The 23,004-nt window shown below is 31.3% G+C and overlaps 1 protein-coding gene across 1 annotated transcript in view; it reads left to right on the top strand.

The window, feature by feature from the left end:
• Window positions 1-23,004, top strand: part of LOC129224682 (sodium channel protein para-like) — a 140,683-nt gene that overhangs the window by 106,837 nt on the left and 10,842 nt on the right. Inside the window, exons 24-29 of the mRNA XM_054859228.1 lie at window positions 484-606; window positions 6,385-6,648; window positions 11,108-11,161; window positions 13,859-14,000; window positions 18,240-18,343; window positions 21,929-22,199. Of these exons, the coding sequence (XP_054715203.1) occupies window positions 484-606; window positions 6,385-6,648; window positions 11,108-11,161; window positions 13,859-14,000; window positions 18,240-18,343; window positions 21,929-22,199 (958 nt within the window). The remainder of the gene's footprint in view (window positions 1-483; window positions 607-6,384; window positions 6,649-11,107; window positions 11,162-13,858; window positions 14,001-18,239; window positions 18,344-21,928; window positions 22,200-23,004) is intronic.

A 23,004-nucleotide genomic window follows, 5' to 3' on the forward strand; every position in this document is an offset into this window, starting at 1 on the left:
CTTCCTATATCGGGCTGATGAGTGCTAATAAGCACGAAACTGCAGTCCTTGGCTGGAATGACTGAACTGGCGGTGTATTTCATGTATTTCTGCCTTAGCCCTGGCTATAAGGCAGTAACTTACTTAAAATACCATGCCTTGCCTTCAGTCTTCGAGTTGAACCGAACCATTGCTTCGGTCACTCGTCTGGTCAGTGCTGATTCTATATTAGCTACCAGTTTGTTTGGCACTCTTGGCTTCCTTAAGAGGTTTTCCACCTCCAGCTCAGTCACTTCCTAAGTCGTGCTGATGAGTGCTAATAAGCACGAAACTGCAGTCCTCGGCTGGAATGACTGAACTGGTGGTGTATTTCATGTACCCACTGCATTATTTCCACTGCACCACTCTTAAAAGGTTTCAAGTAAAGCTGCTTTTAACAGGTCAAAGTAGTTCCCTCCCCTGGTAGTATTAATCCATTTCTTCAATGTGAACTTAACCTTATAGGTGTCTGTGATCAATCTATTAGCGTCAGAAGTCGGGGGAGGAAACATACAAGCCTTCAAGACTATGCGAACCCTCCGTGCTCTGAGACCCCTGAGAGCCCTCTCGCGATTTCAAGGAATGCGGGTGAGTGCCGAGGGACAGACTGTGGCCCCCTGGATTTTATTTTGTTAGTTAGGGGGCCTCCTGTCTCACGAGCACAGAAATATATCTACTGCATGATAACAGCATCTTTTTTTTTATCAGTTTCTTCACCTCTGTTTTTAGTTTAATTTCGTATTTCCATCTCCTATTCCTTATATCTTTCTTTTCTCTTATGTTTGGTAAGATTTCGACTCTCTTGCACACACGCGGTATAAAGTTTAATCAATGACTTTGAAAGTGTAGTTTGATCATTCTCAAGTTATTCTAGTCTCTGATATTCGTATTTAATGGTGTCATGCTGGCAAAACACTCTCTTGCTAGTAATGAAATTTCAGTGCAGTAAAACCTGTAAAGTTGGCCACCCTTGTAAGTTGACCACCTGTCTAAGTTGACTGCTATTTTCAGGCACAGAATCCGATCTGTAGCATATAATTCAACTTCTTTAAGTTGACTACTAAAGTAGTGCACCGCAAGTGGTCAACTTACACAGGTTTCACTGTATTAGTTTCAACGCAGATGAAACAACTACCTTCACTCCCTGTATCAAGCAGTAAATCAATCTGTATCAAGCAGTTTTATTCATCATCATCACTGATCGAATGCTATTTTATCAAAATGGGGATAATTTTTATACGATGTCAAAACAAGACTTCCCACCAGGTAGTGTTTCGTCAGCATGATGTGGAAGAAAAATAAACAGAGTTGTTTTTGTAATTACCGTATTCATTAGAACAGATAAAGGTAAGTAGGTGATGACGAGTTGAGATTTATTTAATGAAATTGAGGATGAAAGAAAGCTAAGAATCAACTGGAGCTGTGCAATATTGAAATTTGTTGGAGTTAGTGTAACTGTTTTAAAAGCAAAATTGAAGAAACTTTGTACCGTGTGTTTTAGACTTCTTTCATTTTCTTTCAATCTTTTTCTCTAAAGTAATATCTATCTTATTTTAATTGGAAATATTTCGAATACTTTTCCAGACACAAGTACTTTTTCATACCGAATAAATACATGGAGATTTGAAAGCATTTTTTTTTCTTTTTCATTCTGAATTCTGGTTCAATCAAAAGCATAAAAGAGAAGTTTTATGTATTTTACAAATTTTTAAAAGTTTCTGAAAGAAAGAATGTAATAAGTGTTTTTTTTAAAGAATTTGGAAGATAATATTTTTAAAAGACAATAATATGCAATTTCAGTTATTAATGTAACGCAACTTGAATTTTCACAATACAGTAATGTTTCGTAAATTACCAGTAACTTTGTACTTGTGCTTCTTGGGGGGAGGGGGAGAGGTAAAAGCTAAGTACGAACTGCATTAAAATTTTCAGTGAAATAACCAAGAAAAGTATCCCAAATATTTCATAAGATTTTTTAAATCTTCTTCCATTATTTCTTTTTTTCTTTCAATTCTTTCTTATTTGCATGAAAGCTCTATAAGCAACAACTTACTGTTAGTAACCTTCGTGATGTGGCAATTTAAAAACATTCACTAAAGGTCCCTTAGTTTAAAGTAGACTTAATTTTTTACTGCATTTCATATAAAACTGGTTTCCGCCTAAATATCGTTATAAATTTTCTTTTCATTTAAATACCAATGCAGAATTTTTTGAAGCATTTTTTAAAACTTTTTGTGACTCAGATTCGTTATTTCTTAACTGCTTTTTGCTTCAATTTTAGGCCACTTGTTTTTATATTATTTTTGATTTTGATCATTTTGCACTTTTCTCTCATTTTTGAGACTTTTTAACGAAAATTCCATTCATACCTAAATCTTTTGCTGCGTCAAAAATGTATAAATTTACGATACAGATGCTGAAAAAAAATTACAAAACTTCAGAGGTTTTTTTCGGGGGGCATGACTGTTGTATTAGGTCATTTAACTTGATGATAACAAAGAGGTAAGTGTTATTTGTTGCTTGTGCAATGCTTGCATGGTCCATAACCAAATTGCTTGTCTGCATTGTGTATCTTGAAGCAGTGTAGTTTATGTGTGCATGTTTAGTGAAAATGTAGTTAGATTTTGGCATGCTTGTCTACCATTAATGAATTTCATGTATGTGTAATTGTCAAAATGTGTTTAGGAGTGTTGTTATCATGGACTTTACTAAATACAGTTTGAGTTTTTGCTTGTGCTTGATTATAAATGTTTTACACATAATTGTGAATTTTCCATGTGGTATCAGTGATGTCCAAAGTGCCCGTCATGAATATTTTAGTATTATTGGACTTTAGTATTTTAATGTAATCTTATGCGTTTATAATAATTTCAAGCAAAATTTCACTTACGTTGACAAAAATCTAAATTAAAAAAAAAATTCCACCTTAATGTTTTGCAAATATAATTTTTAAATTTGTCATACATAATTTTTTAAGCTCTAGTTTCGTATTAAGTTTCCTGAAATAAAATGTAAAGCATGTTATAAAACAGAATAACTAATAAATAATTTAATGGTTTTCAAAATCATAAATATTATGTAATTTTTTACAAATTTTAATTTTTTGTGATTCAATTTTTGCGATTTACTTGATAAATATTCTTTAAGCTTTCAACACAGATACTTAAAAAAAAGATATCCTCTTTTGTTTTCAACAAAAAACAATCGTACGTTTTGTTCGGTTTGTTTTCACTCATTTTTAGTTTTGTCCATTATGATCTCAAGCGAGCAAATACTTCTGAGGGATTTCTTTTTATTGCATATGCACTCATTTTCAATCAAAATAAACAAAAATAAGTTTTTAAATGTAATTCAGATTTTCCCCGATAGTTAAGTTGTAATTTTGAATTTACAGTAATTAACAAAACAATAATTTCTTCATTAAATTTAAACTCGGAAAGGGAACAATATGAATATTTTCTTAAAGTTCGCGATTAACCACTAGAAACTTAGGAAGAAACTAAATAATTCCTGACACATTTATACAAATACTTTTAATGTCTTTAAAAATTTTACTAGTCTAAAATTTTCGAAGTTGGCATCCGTGTGAAACAAATTTTTAACCAACATTCGTACTTCAAATGCTTCTGTTTATCGAACAAAGATCTTTGCACATTTTTGTTCCTCATTATCTTAAATGGTTTTCTTAAAAAAAAAAAAAAACTTTGTAATGTTTTACACCCTTTTTCAAAATACAGGGTTACTACAAATGAATCATCCGTTTTCAAAACGCTGTGCCCTAAAAATTATTATATGTACAACGATTAGAAATATATAAAAATAACCTCCAGCTCAAGAACTTTTGGAAAGATTGTGTTTTCAAATGGTTGCTTGGGACTGCAGGATTTTTTTAAATGGCGATAAAGAAAAAGGCTTTTGTGTGCCATGTTTTGGTAATGTTTGATATGTAGGGAAATTCTTTATTTTGACGAGGCTGAACTGGAACCAGTCCCTTAACCGTTTTACTCATTTTAGGAGACTGAAGAAACGAAAAAGTGGCCAACAATTTCCGCTATCTACTGGAGTTTAGGGTTAATCCACTGGCATTAGGGTTAAAATGTTAACTATCGAAATATGACCAAACAGGCAACTGCTTGGTTAAAATGTAGAAGTAATTTTCAACCATCATACCTTGAAGGGCGATTTTCTAATTACATTCATGTTTACTATAGTTATCATATTTTTACTAATGCTACATAAATATTTGTAAATAAGGTATTGTTCTGAAACGAAAAAACAAATCCTGCAGTTTTAACAATGAACAGAGCTTGCTATGAGCAGATAAAAATCTCAATTAATATTTTTACTGTAATACAAGTACTTAAACCAATAAGCTTTAAACTGATACACCTGAAGTAATAATAACTGTCGGGGTTAGGCTGTGTAGAATGTACCCAACCGTATGACCGTTGTACAACGCTTCAATTGATAGAAACTTTGTTCTCATACAATATTTAATACAAACTAAATAAAATATTTCATTATAAATAACTACTACCATATTACATTTCTTAAAACAGACCGTATACTTTGATTAATTATATACGTTTATATAAAAAAAATTCCACATTTGAAAAAAGACAAACAATTATCAACTTACTTTGTTTATGTTTTTTTTTTTCAGCAAAATTTCGTTCTTCCACTTTTTGGACATCACTGTGCCATCGTGTAATAAATAAATTGTTTTATTGTCAGATGTAGCATGTCTAGACTTTTAGAATAAACTTTTTAATAGAAGTGTTTAAAAAACGGAAACATTATTTTTAGAAAGTAGTTCAAAAAAACACATTCTTAGTTCAAATAATATGATATAAAATAAGTAAAAATTGCATTTTGTTTTAGTTTTGACTAGAAGAAACCCTTACAAACTATTAATTTACTAACAATTTTGTTTTAAAGGATATAGGTGACTGAAGTTGATCGACTTAATATAAATAGCGACGAATTTTAATTTCCTTCTCTTAACCTAACTTTTTGTCCGGTAGACTTCGTATTGCGATCGGTTTTTATTTGGAAGCAGTTCTTGGAAAGTCAAGAATTATTTCAGCTGTTGATGCAGCTACTAAGCTCTGGCTCAGTATATTACTACCACGCCGACTACCACCTTCAGTTACTGAGTGTATGGTACTCACCATATTTCTGTGAGGAGTGTTTATTTTGCACAACGGAATAACCTACATATTTATATTGAAATTGAGCTCAAGGTTGACAACTCTTGTTATTAATCTGTGGCAACACATATATGCATACAAAAATTCTTTTTCCTACTGAATAAAATAAAATAAAAATTTGTAAATTCCGTTTTGATTTTCAATTGCAACGTAAAAAATATGCAACAAATTCAAGAAATTACTGATAAGATATCTCCATCTCGTTTCAATATTGACATCATTTAATGCCAATCTTTATTTCAAGCTCTCTTTGAAATAATTCAAAACGCATTTCAGGTACCTCAATCTATTTTTTAAAATCCTATGTTTCCTGCAATTGCTCCAATACATCGGTTGGCGGAAATGGCATCTAAAATAAATAATTACTAAGTTCAAGAAAAAAGTTAAATTACTCAGAAACACAATTATTTACACTGTGTACACAGCTGCCAGTTATTTTATCAGTAGTTTTTAGGCTCTCTATAATACTTTATAGTATCAACGACATCAAACACAGACATTTCCATAAATTCTCTTGTTACATGTGTTACTTTTGGTCATTCATTGTTGACCTGAAAATTCTAATATTGTGCCAATATTTATTATTCTCATTAATGCTTAATATAAGAAAGCGAAAATCGTATGAGCGAGAATTTCCTTAATCATTTTCAAAATCATTTTGTGGTTGGCGACAGCTCTCGAAGATATATATTAACACATCGTGATCACTTAATTGTTAAAATATAAATGACAAGTTTTAAAAAAGCACCATTCATAACTTAATTATTAATTAGGGTACCAAAATGTTACGTCTTTGGCTATAAGCACAGAATCCTAGACTAAATAAGATTAAAAAACTGTATTGAGCATTTGAACAACTTTAACAACACTGTGACAAGCACTTGAACAAGGGCATTTGTACATAGTACATACACTTTTTCAACCATTAACCTTAGTTTAAAATATTTTGTCTGATGAAAATGCGATTAGTTGTTAAGTTTGAAACAAATATTTCTAAATCATTTTATATCAGAATCATACCCTGACGTGTGCATATAAAATGCGAGTTCAGAAAAAAAAAACTGTTTAAGAATATAAATTAGAGGAATCGCAGACATATTTGTTCTTTACTAAAAAAAATCTGATTATAATATTTCATTCGTAACTTTTAATTTAGGTTGTAGTGAACGCCTTGATACAAGCTATACCCGCCATCTGTAATGTGTTATTGGTGTGTTTAATATTCTGGCTGATATTTGCAATCATGGGAGTCCAGCTGTTTGGTGGAAAGTATTTTTTCTGCACGGAAGATGGTGAAACGAAGCTTAACATAAGCTTCATCAACAGCAGAGACGATTGTTTGTCGAAGAACTATACCTGGACAAACCCAAAAATCAACTTTGATAACGTCTTAAACGCTTACCTGGCGTTGTTTCAAGTGGTAAGAATTTTATTCCTTACGTACAGAAAAATGTATAAACTTGGTCCACATGCATAGATGGAAGTAAATTTGGATTTTGTTGGGTTTCAGAAATGTATCGACTTTGCCTCCTATATAGGAAAAAGTGAATACAGTAAAACCTGACTATATATAACAATACTGTTAGAACCTGGAAAAAATATTGTTGTAGACAAGTTACCGCTGTAGACAGTTTCAACATTTATACAATCATTCCCCCCAACATATCCAGTGCAAAGAATATATGAATCGATTATTTCAGAAAGGGCATAAGTCCAACTAATGCAACTTTCCAGGAATCAATAAAAGGTGATTATTTCATTCAGAAATGAACTAAATTCTACGATTTTTTTTAAAACTAATCTAGGCACAAGTAGAATCATTACCTTACCTTAAATTACTTTTCATTTTCTCACTGAAATTAATTAAAAATTTCTTTTTAATTTGGACCTGTGCCCTTTCTGCAATAAATATCCTGAAATACTAGTTTAGAGTGATGGAAATGGAAATCAAATGAAACAGATTTGTTTCAAACTCGTTTATGATAATAAAAATTAATATAACTAAGTGACAAAAATTATTATTGAAGTCCGTATTCATAAATTCATTATCTTAAGAAAATACATCGTGTATTTCCCTCTTTCTCTCGTCTTGTTTTAATGAAATATTAAAGTCTGGTGTAAAAAAAATTAAAAAAAAATACAAAAACTAACAAACTGAGATAAAAAGCAAATGTTTTACATGTGTATAAAACTATATTCATCAAATGCATCCTCCATGGAAATCTTTTTTTCTATCCTTCTCGTCTAGTTTTGTGTACCAAGTTCGATGTGCATATTCGTATGACTATGTTCAAAATTGCACTGAATAGTTATCTTGATATTTGTTATTTCTTCCAACAACATGCAAAGTTTCCCTTTATACTCAATATTGGCAAAGGTAGTTTAGCCGACAAGCGTTACTTTGCAGTATTCTCTTGAAAACCGTCTATAAAATAGTTAGTCTGAAACTGTTCTTTTGATGTTCTGTCGAATATTTAAACATCATGAATGTTGATAATTAAAAACACTTGTCGCCCAGTAGAATCTTTCCAAAATTTCAATTTGGGCGATAAGTCCTCTTAAAAAATGAAGGGCACCTGTTTTAGCAGTTACAGATTTCATTGTTTTCAACAGATGTGACGGTGAATCTTGATGTAATTTCAGAATTTCACTTATAAGAGATTCAGATGGTAATAATCTGTCATATTTGTTTAACATTCGTTTTACTGTTCTAAAATCCCGGTCGCAAAGGATAAACAAACGTCCTCTCAGAGGAAAGTCATCAGCAATCTCGTTAAATTTCTTCAGTGTTATTACTATAAAAAGTCTCCTGAAGTGTTGTTCTTATTTTGACCAGCGTATACCTCACTGAAAGCATACAGTTTTTTCGTAGTTCCTAGAGTGATAATAATAAAGCCCCTGAGAAATTAGCGAATTTCATTCCGTTTCCGGGATTTCGAACCCCTCTAGCCCCCCCCCCCAACTAACGTACATACCATTACCGAAATTATGCTAGATCAAAGGAATTATTTGTTTTTACTTCATTACGCCAAAAAATCCAGTTCTTCTATGATCTTGCCATTGCGTCTTACTATTTCTTCCTTCGCGTTTAGTGCAGAAAGGGCATCAGTCCGGGACTTATGCACTTTCTGCACTAAACGAAAAATGTGACCCCTAAATAAAGTGCTTTGTTCTACAAGGATTGACTTTCCTGCTACACTAGTCGATGTCTCCACATAAAAATATAGAAAAACCACAACTAACTCAATTCTGCAATAATCGATTCATATTAAGTTTTATTTGTAAAAAAAACCTGATCCAAGTAAATTAACATTTAGACAATAAAAGTATGAAAAAATTTTAATAATGGGCAATTTAACCGTTAGCAATTTGAAACTTTTATAACATAACTAATGCTAGTAAAAATTGGAAGCTCATTTACTAAATAGGTAATCACATTTTTTTACTATCAGCATTAGGAACATTTTTACGCAATAAAAGTTTGGTGAACATCACCATTAATGGCACCCTTCTGATATTTCCATTTGATGTTTAAGTTAACGTTTCCAGACTACACTTTCAATATTGTTCCTTTTTTAAGAAAAGTGGCAATAGTTGAAAAATAAAATTTTAATTTTTCGTCAATAGCAACTTGTTTTAATCCTTCATCAGTTGGATGTCAATACAGTTCAGATTTTTCCAAATTGTCCTGATTTTTTTTTTTTTTTCACATTTTTTTTTTCGTTATTTATTTATTTATTTATTTTTTTGGTTTAAATTATCATTACAGACAGGTGCATCTGAAATAAGATTATCGCTTTAGGCAGGTAAAAATACATTGGGTACATGAGAATTTTGCCAGGGCAAAAGAAAATTTTGTTACAAACAGGTTTATTGTTACAGACGGTATTGTTCTACACAGGTTTCACTGTAGTCATAACTAAGGCTGCCAGGGCTTGAGTTTTACCCGGATGACCTCAGGATTTTTAATAAAAACTTTGGATGCTTGAGATTTTGATCGCAAATCTTGGGTTTTGGGCATTTTTATGAGAAAGATGCATTTATTGAATATTTTACCGAAATAACATGTTTCGACTAAAATATTTTTACTTCCTTTTACGAAGTAAAGGAAGTTTTGTATTCGCGAAAAAAATTTCACCCGTAAATCGGCCTTAATTTTCATTTTGCTCACCCTCGAATGAATATTGAGATTTTTTTTCAACACGACCACACGTGGATATATGACAATGAACGTATAGACACCTGAAATATGCATTTTGACGATCCCCGTATTAATTACGACGAGTTTTCTCGTGACGTCCGTATGTACGTATGTATGTGCGTATGTATATCCGATGTATCTCGCATAACTCAAAAACGGTAAGTCCTAGAAAGTTGAAATTTGATATGTAGACTCCTACTGGAGTCTGTGCACCTTCCTTTTTGGTTGCATTCGGATGTTCCAAAGGAGGTCTTTTACACCTTTTTTGAGGGAAATCATTGTTAATTTCTATGCAAACTCAAGTGATGTTATAATCTGGCAAACACTTGGCGATTTATCGCCAAGCTTTTGGTCACTAAGTTTTTTCGCTAACATGGCGACAAATTTGGCGTTTTTTTTTTTTTTTTTTTTTTTTTTAAATCTGGATTCATTTTGGCCACTATTGGCGATATTTAGAGAGTTAAATATTAGATCACACTAAAATGCCCAATATTGGAAAAATTAATCTATAAAACGTTTTTTTTTTTTTTTTTTTTTGCTTCAGTTCGCAACAAACTTGGGGTAAAATTATTTAAAGTGTATCTTTACTTACTTCAAGACACTATTATCATCATATTGGCGTAAAATGAAGTCCTGTGATGCACACATCAGCTAGTTTTGTCTAAACATCCTAGAATGCACATGCTTAAAATTTTTTACAAAAGTTACGTAGGTACAAAAAGAGGCCTTCAACTCACTTATTTCTCTCTTTACTTAGTATAACTTGTACTATTTGTATAATTGTACCCAGTCAAGACATCACTTTTTTTTATTTTTGCCGTAGACGATTTTTGCACCGTTTTTTATTAAATTGATCCGAAGAAATGATCATTGAAAGATCAGTTTTCATATTTATAGTCACAATTTTTCACTTTATCATTTTTAAGACTCGTAGTTGACCAACTATAACTATAGTTATTACAAAAAAAAGTGAATAAAAATACTTATTTGCATGATCCTCGGTTTTCATCCTCGATTTTTGGAATTTTTTAGAGTTCTATCTTATGTTCTGCAAAAATTCTTAAAGGCGGTCCTAGTAATAACGGGTAAAACAGAATAATGCGTACAGATTTGTAAAAAGGATTTTTTTTTTTTTTTTTTTTTTTGGATATAAATCACATCTTGCTGTTTTTTAAATGAAAAATGCAATAAATGATGGAATTAGCTTTATTATGTACACATGTGGCAGTATTTACAGTTATACGATTCATGATCTTGTTACTCATTTCTATTACAAATATGATCTTGCATATCATCAAATACCAAAAGCAAAATGTTAAAGCAATAGAATCACTTTATTTTCCTGGAGCTGTTTGAGTAAATGAACACATCAAAACATGATTTAGAGAAAACCAAGAAGGCAAAAATTAATTTATTTGAAAACAGTACATTTAATCTTTATTTAACTTCTCCTTGTATTCCCTATAACTTATAGACTGAAAACATTTTTGTGGATTTAGAAGAATATCAACGCTGTCTATGTTTCTCAAAATTCAAAAACCTTTTTTTTTGTGCGTGTGGGGGAAAAGTAGTTTACCTATTTTAAAGTTCGATGTTGAAGAAAATTATGTGCGGTTTTTATTCAATAGCAGCATTTTTTCTGAGTTTATGTATCTGAAATAAACGTGTTTTTTTTCAGGCAACGTTTAAAGGCTGGATTGACATCATGTATTCTGCTGTCGATACAAGACAGGTAAGAAATATTACAGTGAAATATTAAGCACGTTTCCTTCCTAATTAGTAAACAAATAATATTTCACATTTCTCTAAGACCTTTTTGTAGTTCTAACTTCATTGAATCATTATGAGAGTTTGGAAAGTGTACATACTTTGAGTATTTTAATTCATGATTTATGGTTGTACCTGAATTTTTAATTAGTACATTTCATCTATCATTTTCGACATGTATAAAAGGGTATTATTGGTATTTAACATCAAATAGGTGAAAGTTTCATTTGAAACAGTAACATGATCTCTCTTATATTTTGAGACCAAATTGATGAAATTGAATTTGTTAGTGATACTTTACAAACTTAGTACCGGTAATGAATTTAAGTTTTAACTCTCATGAGAATAAAAAAGATTAACCTCTTAATACGTACGCGCTGTCAAACTTTAAATGCATGAATTTTTTGTTGAATCAGCTGTAAGCGAGGGCTCAAGTCAGCAATTGAAGAAAAGAAGAAAAATTATTCAGAACACACAAAATAATAATAAAAAAATTACGAAAGATCTTTAAAGGCCAAATATTCTATTACTTGTAAAGGGTGTTGTTTTTTTTAGAGGTATAGAACTTTAAGTTGGGAACACTGATCTGTGGGCCATTTTGATAGTTGTCACTTGTTTTGTGTTTAGTTTGGTTTGCCATTTCATCATGAATAGACAACAGGACGGTGCAACACGCCACACAGCGCGTGACGCAATTGATTTATTGAAAGAAACTTTCGGTGAACGAATAATTTCGCTTAATGGACCCGTGAATTGGCCTGCGAGATCATGCGGTTTAACTACGCTGGACTACTTTTTGTGGGGCAGTGTGAAGTCTCAGGTCTACACCGATAAGCCACAGACGATTGACGCCTTGGACGAGAACATTCGCAGCATTTCACTCACATACGACCCCCATTGCTGCAAAAAGTGATAGAAAATTGGACTTCCCGATTAGACGTTCTCCAAGTCAGCCGAAGTGGCCATATACCAGAAATCACATTTAAATAAAAATGGCAAAGAATCATCTTTCGAATAAAGCCAAATTCATGGCGATTTATATCATTTAGTGGTGTTTTATTTGAACCTAAAGTTCTATACCTCTAAAAAATACACCCTTTGTAAAACATCTTTTTTGCAGCAATATTAGCATCTTTAAAAAGCATTTATTTTCTCACTATTTATATTTCAAATTATCATTTTAAAGTTTCTTTCGTCGCTTGTGGCGAAAAGTAAAGAGACAATTCTCATTTTGGTTGTTTTCTTACAAAAAAAACGATTTATTATGTTTTTATTACGCATTACTTTAACGCATAGCATTCCAAAATGCAGACCCGTTAGCTGAGTTGGTTAGAGCGTCGTGATAATAATGCTTAGGTCGTAAAATCGGAGCCCCGTGGGCCGGAAAATATCTTTTAATGACTTGTTTTTTCAGCAGAATTCTAGTCTGAATTTCCCTGAATATATAAACTTAACACATGAGGGAAATATTCTTAACCACAGTTGAGTTGTTGTATTGAAACGAGGAAAAAAAACTTTTATTTTAAGATGGAGAATCGCAGTATCAATACATTATGTCTCAAAGGTGATTTTTGTTGGTATTCCATATCGTGCTTAATACTTCATCAAACTTCAAGGGCAAGAAATCATTTTTAAATTGTTTTCGCCGCTATCAGCGAAAAATAAACAAATAAATTACATTTTTGCTATTTAAATTTTAAAAAATTAAGAAACAACTGGGCTTTGAATTCCATCTGTTGAGCTCGAGTGTTTCGCACGTGTCAGTTGTTATTGCTTCGTTTTCTAACGAAAAAAAAGCTTGTATTTTTCTTGCACAACACAGTAATGTGATCATGATGCTCACGAAGAGTATAATTTTAGTTATATAACATAATGGTTAAGAAAAATGAGGACTCAACTAGTAATTAGTTAAAGTATATAATTAATACAAATGCGCAGTAGCGCTCAAGTGTCTTAACTTCTTTGTCGTATTGTATTAAGCTAACAAATTTAAAACATTGTCTAATAAGCTAAAACTTTAAAAGATTTGGTTTTTTTAATGAACTTGGACGTAAAATTTTACAAAAAGTTGCTTTTTCAGGAAGAAAGTTTTAAGTAATAAAAATATTCATATCAAACGCTTAAAGTAACTTTTTTAATTTAAAGTAATTTAAATGTAATTTTATTTAAAATTACATTTATACTACTTTGTAAATTTTTAAAGTAAAATTTAATCAGCTAATAATTTTAAAACCGAAAAAACTCACGTCTAAATTTTTATTACTCGTCCATGTTTGGTCCATTTTCCTTGCTCATGCATTAATAAGAAGTGGCAGTTAAAAATATTTCATTACTCATTGGGAGGGTTTTTTTTTTTTTGAACATTATATTACTACTGCTTGATAAAAGAATTTATTTATTTTTTGTTTATGAAAAAAGTGAAAATATTTTGCTTATTTTTATGACTTAAACTATTCTAAAGGAAAACCATTTTAAAAATTATTCTGCTCTCGAAATCACTGATAATTTCTACTGTACCCCTCATAATATTAATATTGTTACCGAAACATAAACTAGGTAGGAATTTAATATTATTGTACGTAGTTAAGCTTGATGTTATTGACAAACTTTTTTTACCTTAAATTTTGAAATGAGTTCTTATTTTTATTTTTGCTATTTATAGATAAACGAACAGCCTTTGGAAGAGGGAAATCTAATGATGTATTTGTACTTTGTACTCTTTATCATCATTGGTTCCTTTTTCACACTCAATCTCTTCATCGGTGTGATCATTGACAATTTCAATGAGCAAAAGAAAAAGATGAGTATTTTTCACAATTATTTCAATTAAAAGTAGTGAGACTATTCTTGTGGTATACGTTAAGTATTGTTTCGGTAGCTTTATGCTTCCTGTAATATATACATTGCTGTGTCCAAGAAATGTTGTAGTCTGTTGTCTTCTCTATGTCTGTACACATGCTTTTCTTTGTTGTGATGTTATTTAATAATGTGTCGGTGTTCTCTGCTTAGATATAAGCTTAGAATGCCCTGTAAAATAGAAATATGTGTTAGAAGTTAAAGTAGACTGTGTTAGAAGTGATTTTGTTAATGGTGAACGAAAATCAGACCTTCAAAAATGTCTTTTTTACATGACCATGAAACATGAAATCAAACTATGACGAGTAAACATGAAAATAATGATTACTTATAATAATATTTCAGCAATTAAGAAAGTAAAATGTAAATACATATTTAATTGCAAGCATATCGGTTGAGGTAGAAACGAAAAAAAAAGAAAATCATTCGAAACTACGTAATGTTGGCGAAAATTGTGAAAAATTGTTTCAAAGTATTTTCGAAGTTTGATGGCATGTAGCATCATTTCTTTCGCAGTAAATCCAAGGAATGACGAATACGATCTCTGCACTGCTGTCTTAATTTTCAGTAGCGTTAGTGCTTAAAGGAAAAGTTGCTACATTTTCTGCAAAAAGTTCCCCAAAAGATATCGAGTCAGAAGTTTTTCTGCAAACCTCCTAAGTGGTAACTGACACCACCAAACAAACGACAAATCCAATGAGCGATAGTTAATCTATAGCCAAAAATATAGGAACTAATTCAAAATCTACTGTTCTGTGTTAGCATTTTAAGACTTAGTAGCTTTGTTTCAGGCCAGTATTTTAAATTAAAAAAATTCAACCAACTAAAGTCAGTTGGCTTGGGTAGAAAAATGGAGGCTGCAAACGAAACCAACGTGCCTCGAAAGGCTGAATAAAGTAGGGGAAAAAACTCCAATTTTCGCTTTTGGAAGTTAGTTTAAAATAAAATTTTCAAATAAGTTTAAGTGATAACATGATAATACTTGGCTTTTTTGTTTTTTAAATAGTTGCCCATTATCTGAATAGTTTACTGCCATGAATATTTAATTTTAATTAATGTTGTGCGTTAAAATTATCAATCAATTTGTAGATTTGAACTTGTTACATAGATAATTTGAAGTACTACACACATTTCGACTATCCTGTATCATTTTTGTATTTTGTGTTAACGTATAAAAGAATTTAACGATTTTATTGTTAACGTACACCAAATGTCTTACGGACATGTCTTAAAAGTACGATTCATATCAATAGCGAATTTATTATTTCACGCACTTTTTTCTACTTTGCATATGACTAGGTTAGAGTTAATACTCATTGGTGTACATATTCTGAGTAATCTTATCCGTCAGACCAAATAAAAACTAACTTTAACGAACTGTTAATCATACTCTTTTTCCGTATTAAAACATTAAAATCACACTTAACAGACTAAAATTATGTCATATGCTCTCCTTTAAGAGAAAAAACTGGAGGATATCTATGAAGTAATACTCTTCAACAAAAGTTTCCTAAAACATTTTAATGAGATTAACCAAAAAAAAAATGGATATAATAAAATTATATTAGGATACAAAAAGCTGATAGTTTACCAAAGAGAAAATGACGTTCATTTGTGATTAGCTGATAAATACCACAGCATATTAGAATAACAAACGTAACTATTTGCTAAACAATGAAGCATCATGGATTTAATTTAATGAAATACAGATAATATATTGTCGAATGCACTTAATCTACTGTATATTTAATCGAATATGCATTGGGTTGTCCGAAAAGTAATTACGTTCTTTTCCAAGCGAATGAAAAACAAATTTCTCGCATTAAATCAAAATTTTCATTTGACAATACTTTATCCATTTTGTTCGATAACCTTTGGCCACCTTTCAGGCAATTTCAAGTTCATCTTTTTGGATAGTAAAACTGTTCAACGAACAATTTTCTGTCCTTGTCAACCGTGAAGATTCTACCATTCAAGAACGAAACGAAGGGCAGTTTGGTGGTCCGGGAAGTATGATGGGCGGGAGAACATATTGTAATCCTGGTGTAACACACCACTTTTTCAATTCACCGGCTCTGGAAGCATCGGCTCGGTTTCAGTACATAATTTAATCAATTGATGAAGGTACTCATCAGAATCATTGAATTGGTTTCTTGGAAGCAATGCGAAACGCGCGTGACCTTTGAAATCCAACCATCTGTCATCATAACTTTCCTGTGGTGAATATCTGCTTTTAAAGTGTTTTGAATACGTTTATCATGCTTCCTCTAGGACCGTAGCCAAAGGTATTTAGGGGTATACTATCCCCCCTCCCCCCCTCTCTCCCAAAGACTTCAGAAATGTTTTTTTTTTCCTGACCATAGAAAAGAACTAAAATAAACCAGATCCGTCTCCGAAAGTTAACCATCTCCTGCAAAGAAGTTCTTTTCTGCCTGAGCCACTGACTTCCTCTACGATATGTTTTTTCGATACTGTTAGTGCCAATCCACTTTTCAGCACCTTTTATTATATGTTTCAAAAAATGATCATTTTGTTCATGCTTCCAGAGTGAATCTTGTGAGTCAGATGGATTTCTGTGAGATCATTTCGTACCCAAATGTCGAACTTTACAGCATAACTAAGTATTTTAATGGTTTTCATCAGTCGATTTCGATACGTTGAGATTACTGGGAATCTGTCGTGTCGATGAAGATTGATTGGATTCAATCAGTGCCTTCATTATGTCTTCATCAGCTTCAATCGGCCTTCCTGAGTGTGGAGCATCTTTAACATCAAAATCGCCCGAAACTCAATATCAACACTGGCTTACTTCTAAGACAATTCCCTTACACATCACAAACTTTTTGTGAACTTACACAGTTTTCTTTCCTTTTTGGAAGTAACAAAGCAAAATATGACAAAAATATTACTTTGGGTTTTCCATTTTGAAATCGACGTCAAACAAATAATTGTTAGTAAACTCTGTACTTTTGCTTTTAAATCGATTTTGGAGTGCCTGCTTTAAAGTTACGTAAAGGCTTGATAGTTTAAAAGCAAGTTACTTACATTTCAAAATACAGGCATTATATTCCATCTATTAGGAAAAAACGGAATTACTTTTTAGGCAACCCAATATACACATATATTCGCTTAAAGTGTAATTGTCCTTAGTCATAAAATGTGTTAGTTGTGTGGAATTTGTGTACTGCCTTTCGTTATCAGTATATGTGCGTGTATGTGTTATTTGTGTAATGATATTTTGTTTTCTTTAGCAATCTGTATCATAAAAAATGACAACAGATCACTACTCGATGGATTGCGGCGACATTTGGCGTTTATCTCAAGCTTGTTTAAGCTATTTAATAGACTTTGCAGACATGTGCATAATTTAACTACCATAGCAATAAAACTACAAAAGCACTTCTCTTTGGTAGTAACTACTTCACTTCTGTGACTTTATCCTTCTGTCACTTTCTAAATCGAGTTAAGATTGCAATTGACTATTGTCTTTTAACAACTATACGCTTGCACAAACTGTCTGCCTGTGCACAACTGTTCGAATTCTTCACTATTATTGACAAAAGAAGGGGATTGAAGATTGAAACAAAGCTTGAGGAACACAAAAAATTTTCTTATGATCTTTCGATTTTTTTTTTCGGGTAAAACCCGAAGAAATATCTCATTTGATTCAAGAGGGTAGGGTGGTGTGGGAACTCGGGTTTTACCCGAAGCAAAGATGGCGTGTTATCCAATAACTAATCAAACTCTCCGTTCTAGAAGAACACTGCAATTTTGGCAAGAAATTCAATTTCATATTTGACCATTTTAAGGTAGAGCTATTTTATTAAAGCATTTTTTTAATTCTGCTAAATTTTTTTATCAGGATTTTATCGCTTAAAAACTTTACTGTTTTATTCATATATCTTTTAACTGTTTGCTACCGTTTTATATGCCACCAATTTCCCACGCCTTTTGAAAACTTGCCTTTTACTTAACATTTCCCTCTTTTTATTAATCATTAAAGATGCTCATCTAAGCTTAAGCTAAATCGTTTTCTGCTTTTTCTCCTTTGCTTCTTGCATGCATTTCAGCTTTTCTTCTCTTTTTTCTCACTTTCACTTTTCCACTTCTTTTTCTCTTTTTCTCTTTCTTCTCTTGGAGAAAGATAGCGGAGAGAGCTAACTTTCTTTTCCTCTCACCTTACGCAGGGGGATCCCTGGAGATGTTTATGACTGAAGATCAGAAGAAGTACTACAACGCCATGAAGAAGATGGGAGATAAGAAGCCGGTGAAAGCTATTCCCAGACCTAGGGTAAAATCTAGATCTAATTATCTATGCATACTATGAAAATCTATGTATACTATGAAATACGTATCTATGTATGCAAGTATGTTCATCCAAAAGTCATCTATGATTGGCTGTTCATCACAGATGTCACGTTACCTTGATGACTTATTAGGTTCATAAAATCGCTGAACTTAGCTACTTTTGGCACTTTTGCGACAAAGTTAGCACCAAACGAAATTTGCCAAAAGTGATGCTAACACGACGTTTATCTCAAGTAGATGTGGCGTCACTATGTGAGTCACTCCAACCTCCGTACCTAGCTACCATAGGCGTTTAGTTTCAATTACTGTTAAGATGAAAATTAAACAGCAACATTTGTATATATAAGTTAACACTTGTATACGTATTACGCTCAAAAATCTTTGCACCTAACTATTTCTGTATTTATCCATCTCTCTTTAGTTAAAAGCCAGTATCTATATATAATAACAAGAAACCTTATTCTTTAGCTAACCATCTTTGTATGTCTTTCTCCGTATCTGAATATCTCTATTTATGTATCTATATTTATCCAGCTACATTTCCTCCGTCCCAAAGACCTTTTTAAATAATTATTATGGTTTGAAGGGAAATTCCCGCTACCACCCGACTATATTCAAGACTATCAATATGTGTATACACTATATGACTAAAAGTATTGGGGACACTTTCAAAAATTCACATTTTTAAGGATTTCTCAAGAAATAAAAGACCAATTGCTTTGTAACTTTTGTCCTATAACAGGTATGCTCCAGCTGTCAATTTCCAATAAAATTATATCACCCTTGCGTTTCGGGGGTCAGTAACGAATTGAGGAAAGCAAAAATGGTTTTCGGTCATCATTCGTTGTAAATAGCCGAGAATAAGCTGTAAATTTCAGAAATTAGTTAGCTCACTATGTACAATCATTTTTCATACTTTTGAGGAGGTATCATTGATATTCACGAAAATATAAGCATTTATTTCAGGACTACAAATTTTATTTGAAGATTTTTGGCTCATAACACGCAAAGTTTTCCATCAAAGCTTACGAAATTTTCATAAAATATGACAGCATACAAGAGAAGAATAATACTAAAATTTGAAATTAAAATGTTGAAAATTTAATAAAATATGGACATTTAAAGCAATTAATTTATTACTGCGTATGCGTGAAAGCTAGCAATTTATAACTTTCATCATCAAATACCCAACTAGATTCCTCAACTCATAAAAAAATTCCAGTTCAATATCTCAAAAATTTAGAAAGTTATCAGCAAACTAATGAGCCGAGTTTGATAACTCTTGGTTAGGCTACGAATCGCGAGGGATCATTCGCAAATAATCTGTTTTTATCACGAATCACACTGAACGATTGCAAGCAAATGTTACAAAGTTGCGAACCACACCTCACGGTTCTTCACCTTCCCAAGAATTATTGAAATAGCGTAGGCAAAACTACACTTTAATACCGAATTTCATATTTCTGTGCTTACAGTTTCCCTCCAATTAATTCTTCTTTTGATTTGTAAAAACCTTAATTGCTTTTTTTTTACGCGAGTCATAGTTTGTTTCCAAAAGTTACTTTTTCTTAAAAACGTAGGTTTGAAGTAATTTGAAGTCTGATGTTATCGAGAGAACAAGATACGGCAGCTGTTAGAAAATCTGTGCTGACAAATGAGGTAGTGAGAAGCAAAGGGATATATATATATATATATATATATATATATATAAATATATATATAAATATATATATATATTATATATATATATATATATTATATATATATATATATATATATATATTATATATTTATATATTATATATATATATATATATTATATATATATATATATTATATATATATATATATTATATATATATATATTATATATATATATATATATTATATATATATATATATTATATATATATATATATATATATATTATATATATATATATATATATATATATATATATATATATATATATATATATATTATATATATACATATATATATTATATATATATATATATATATTATATATATATATATATTTTATATATATATATATATATATATATATATATATATATATATATATATATATATATATATATATAAGTGCCAAAATTTAAAATTTGGAGATAACAAGTACAAATGCTAAGTGAACCTCTCCTCTATTTTGGTGCAAAGGACAGTACTAGTAGCCCTGGTAGGTGCTGCGGTACAGCATGATTTAGAAAAACTTTTAAATGAACGTCTACCTAAAACCGGAACTTTGAACGCGTTTTAATCAAAACTTGAAAATGTCCACTTACATCCATTTGCTTCTCACTACTTCAAATGGTAAAGTACAGTTGTTTAACTCTGATTTTTTTTTTATTAATTAAAACATTTATTTCAAAAAATATCAAAATGAGACAAAATTATTTTTTTCAGAGAACTATTTTTTAATTGATTTGTTCAGATCATTTCGCAACACATTTTCTTAGATTCACAAGTTGGGTTTATTTATTTTGAAAATCGTGACACTTGAATGCAAAATTACTTTTTGAAAAGGATATAAGACATGGAAAAAGCTATGGAAAATTTGGGGACTACGAAAAATGTCAGTAATAAACCAAAAACTGAACCTAGAAGGGCCAAACTGGAGCAAATAATTTTTAAATAATACTAACAAACAATGGGGTTGTTTCCTTCAGTCCAAAGTACTACTTTTAGTCATTGAAATTGATAAAATAAGCAAAAAATAATAACATGGACCCAGAAAATACTTTCGTTTTCCCAACAGTTATTTTTTAATTAATTTTTTTAAATGTCCGATTTTTCAAACAAGGCGTGGTCTTGATGACGTCACAAATGATGCTCTTTGGCGCATCTTTCTATCGCGTTTCCACGTTATGATTATCAAGAAGCGAATTAAAATTGCACTCTACGCTTACTATCAACCATATCGTTGCCAATACACGTGAGTAAAGATGTGAATTAAATATTCTGCCCTGTGAATGGCAACACTGAATGGCATTTCATCATTCGTGATGTCATCGGCAGAAGCATAAACAATTAAAGCGCACCGATTTAAGTAATTTTTTAAAATATTGAACTTAAACAAATTATTTAAAAAATGGTCAGATCCTATGTTTTTAAGCATGCTCTTTCAGAAAAAAATACTTTTAAAATTTTGGAAACGACCCCATTGTCTAAAAAGACAATTACAACTCGTTTCAATCACATTACGTTATAAGAACAAAACCTATCTTTTTGATTGATTTCCACATCAAACAATAAAATAGCAAGGAAAATCATGAAAATTAAGATGCAAAAAAAATGTTTCTATTAAATACTGAAACCATTTCTTGTATCTGCTCTTTAAGTTTTAAGTGATTAAAATTTGGCTAATTGAAGCAGGATTTCCCCTAATGAATAATACATTTTAAGAAATGTTTTTCTGCACTCTATTTTCTAAATAATTTAAAGTATTAAGCTACTGCATTTTACATTTCATTAATTCTAAGCATTTTTCTTATTAATAATAAATAAACGTAAATTTTGGTGAATTACATTTGTTTCTTAACTCTTCCAGTTCAAGCCCCAAGCTATTGTATTCGACTTGACAACCAACACGAAATTTGACATGGCCATAATGTTGTTCATCGGACTGAATATGGTAGTGATGGCCATGGACCACTACCAAATAGAAGACACCTTCAACTCTGTCCTAGAGCGTCTAAACGTATTCTTCATCGCTATATTCACCACAGAATGCGTCCTCAAAGTATTCGCTTTCAGATGGCACTACTTCAAAGAACCTTGGAATGTATTTGATTTTGTAGTAGTCAGCCTATCCATTTTAGGTAACTTTTTTTTATATTTATTTATTTTTTGCATTTAATTTGGGTAGTTTAAATAGTGAATGAACAGTTTTCTTTTTTTTTCTTTTCTTTGAGCAATCACGAATTGCTTATTGTTCTCACTTGACTGCAGTTGATGTCCTATCCTTTTTTCCTTTTTTTTTTCATTGATAATACATTACTTCTCTCGCTTTGGTTTAAAACATTTTGGCGACAAATGAAACCCAAAAGTTCAATCATACTGTAAAACCTTCTTAATGAATTCTGGATGGAAAATTTATGACCATTTTTGGCATGTTCCAAGAAACGAAAATTCCGCAAAAGTTGCTTTAAAATGTAAAAATTCCGCCAAAATGAAAATTAAGGTCGTCAGAAATGAATACATTTTATTCAACTTGTATTGATTTTGTTATCAATCATTTTAGAATTTTAAAATCTTTCTTATTCGCAACTCCAGAGCTTGAATACGCTACCTTGTGGTGATTAATAATAATCAAGAAAAGGGTAAAACATTCTATTACACGTGTTTTCTTTGGGGTAAATTACAGGCTTCAGACAGTTTGTGGTGTAATGTAATTTCAGTAGAATAGAAAAGAAAGCTTCCCACAAACACGATGAAAAAATACTGTCAATCACTAAGCGTCAAAGCAAGTTATAAGTTACTGCATGCGTTTGTTTTACCTTTTTCATCCGCCAGTAGACCGTGGCTGCTGCGCCCCCTACAGTTTATTGGAGTTGCGAATAATAGAATCAACTAAGAAACTTTAACAGCAAACGATAATAAACAAAATTAAGGAATGCCGCCATA

The sequence above is a fragment of the Uloborus diversus genome, chromosome 6 (assembly GCF_026930045.1).
Source record: "Uloborus diversus isolate 005 chromosome 6, Udiv.v.3.1, whole genome shotgun sequence".
Classification (NCBI taxonomy): Eukaryota; Metazoa; Arthropoda; class Arachnida; order Araneae; family Uloboridae; genus Uloborus; species Uloborus diversus.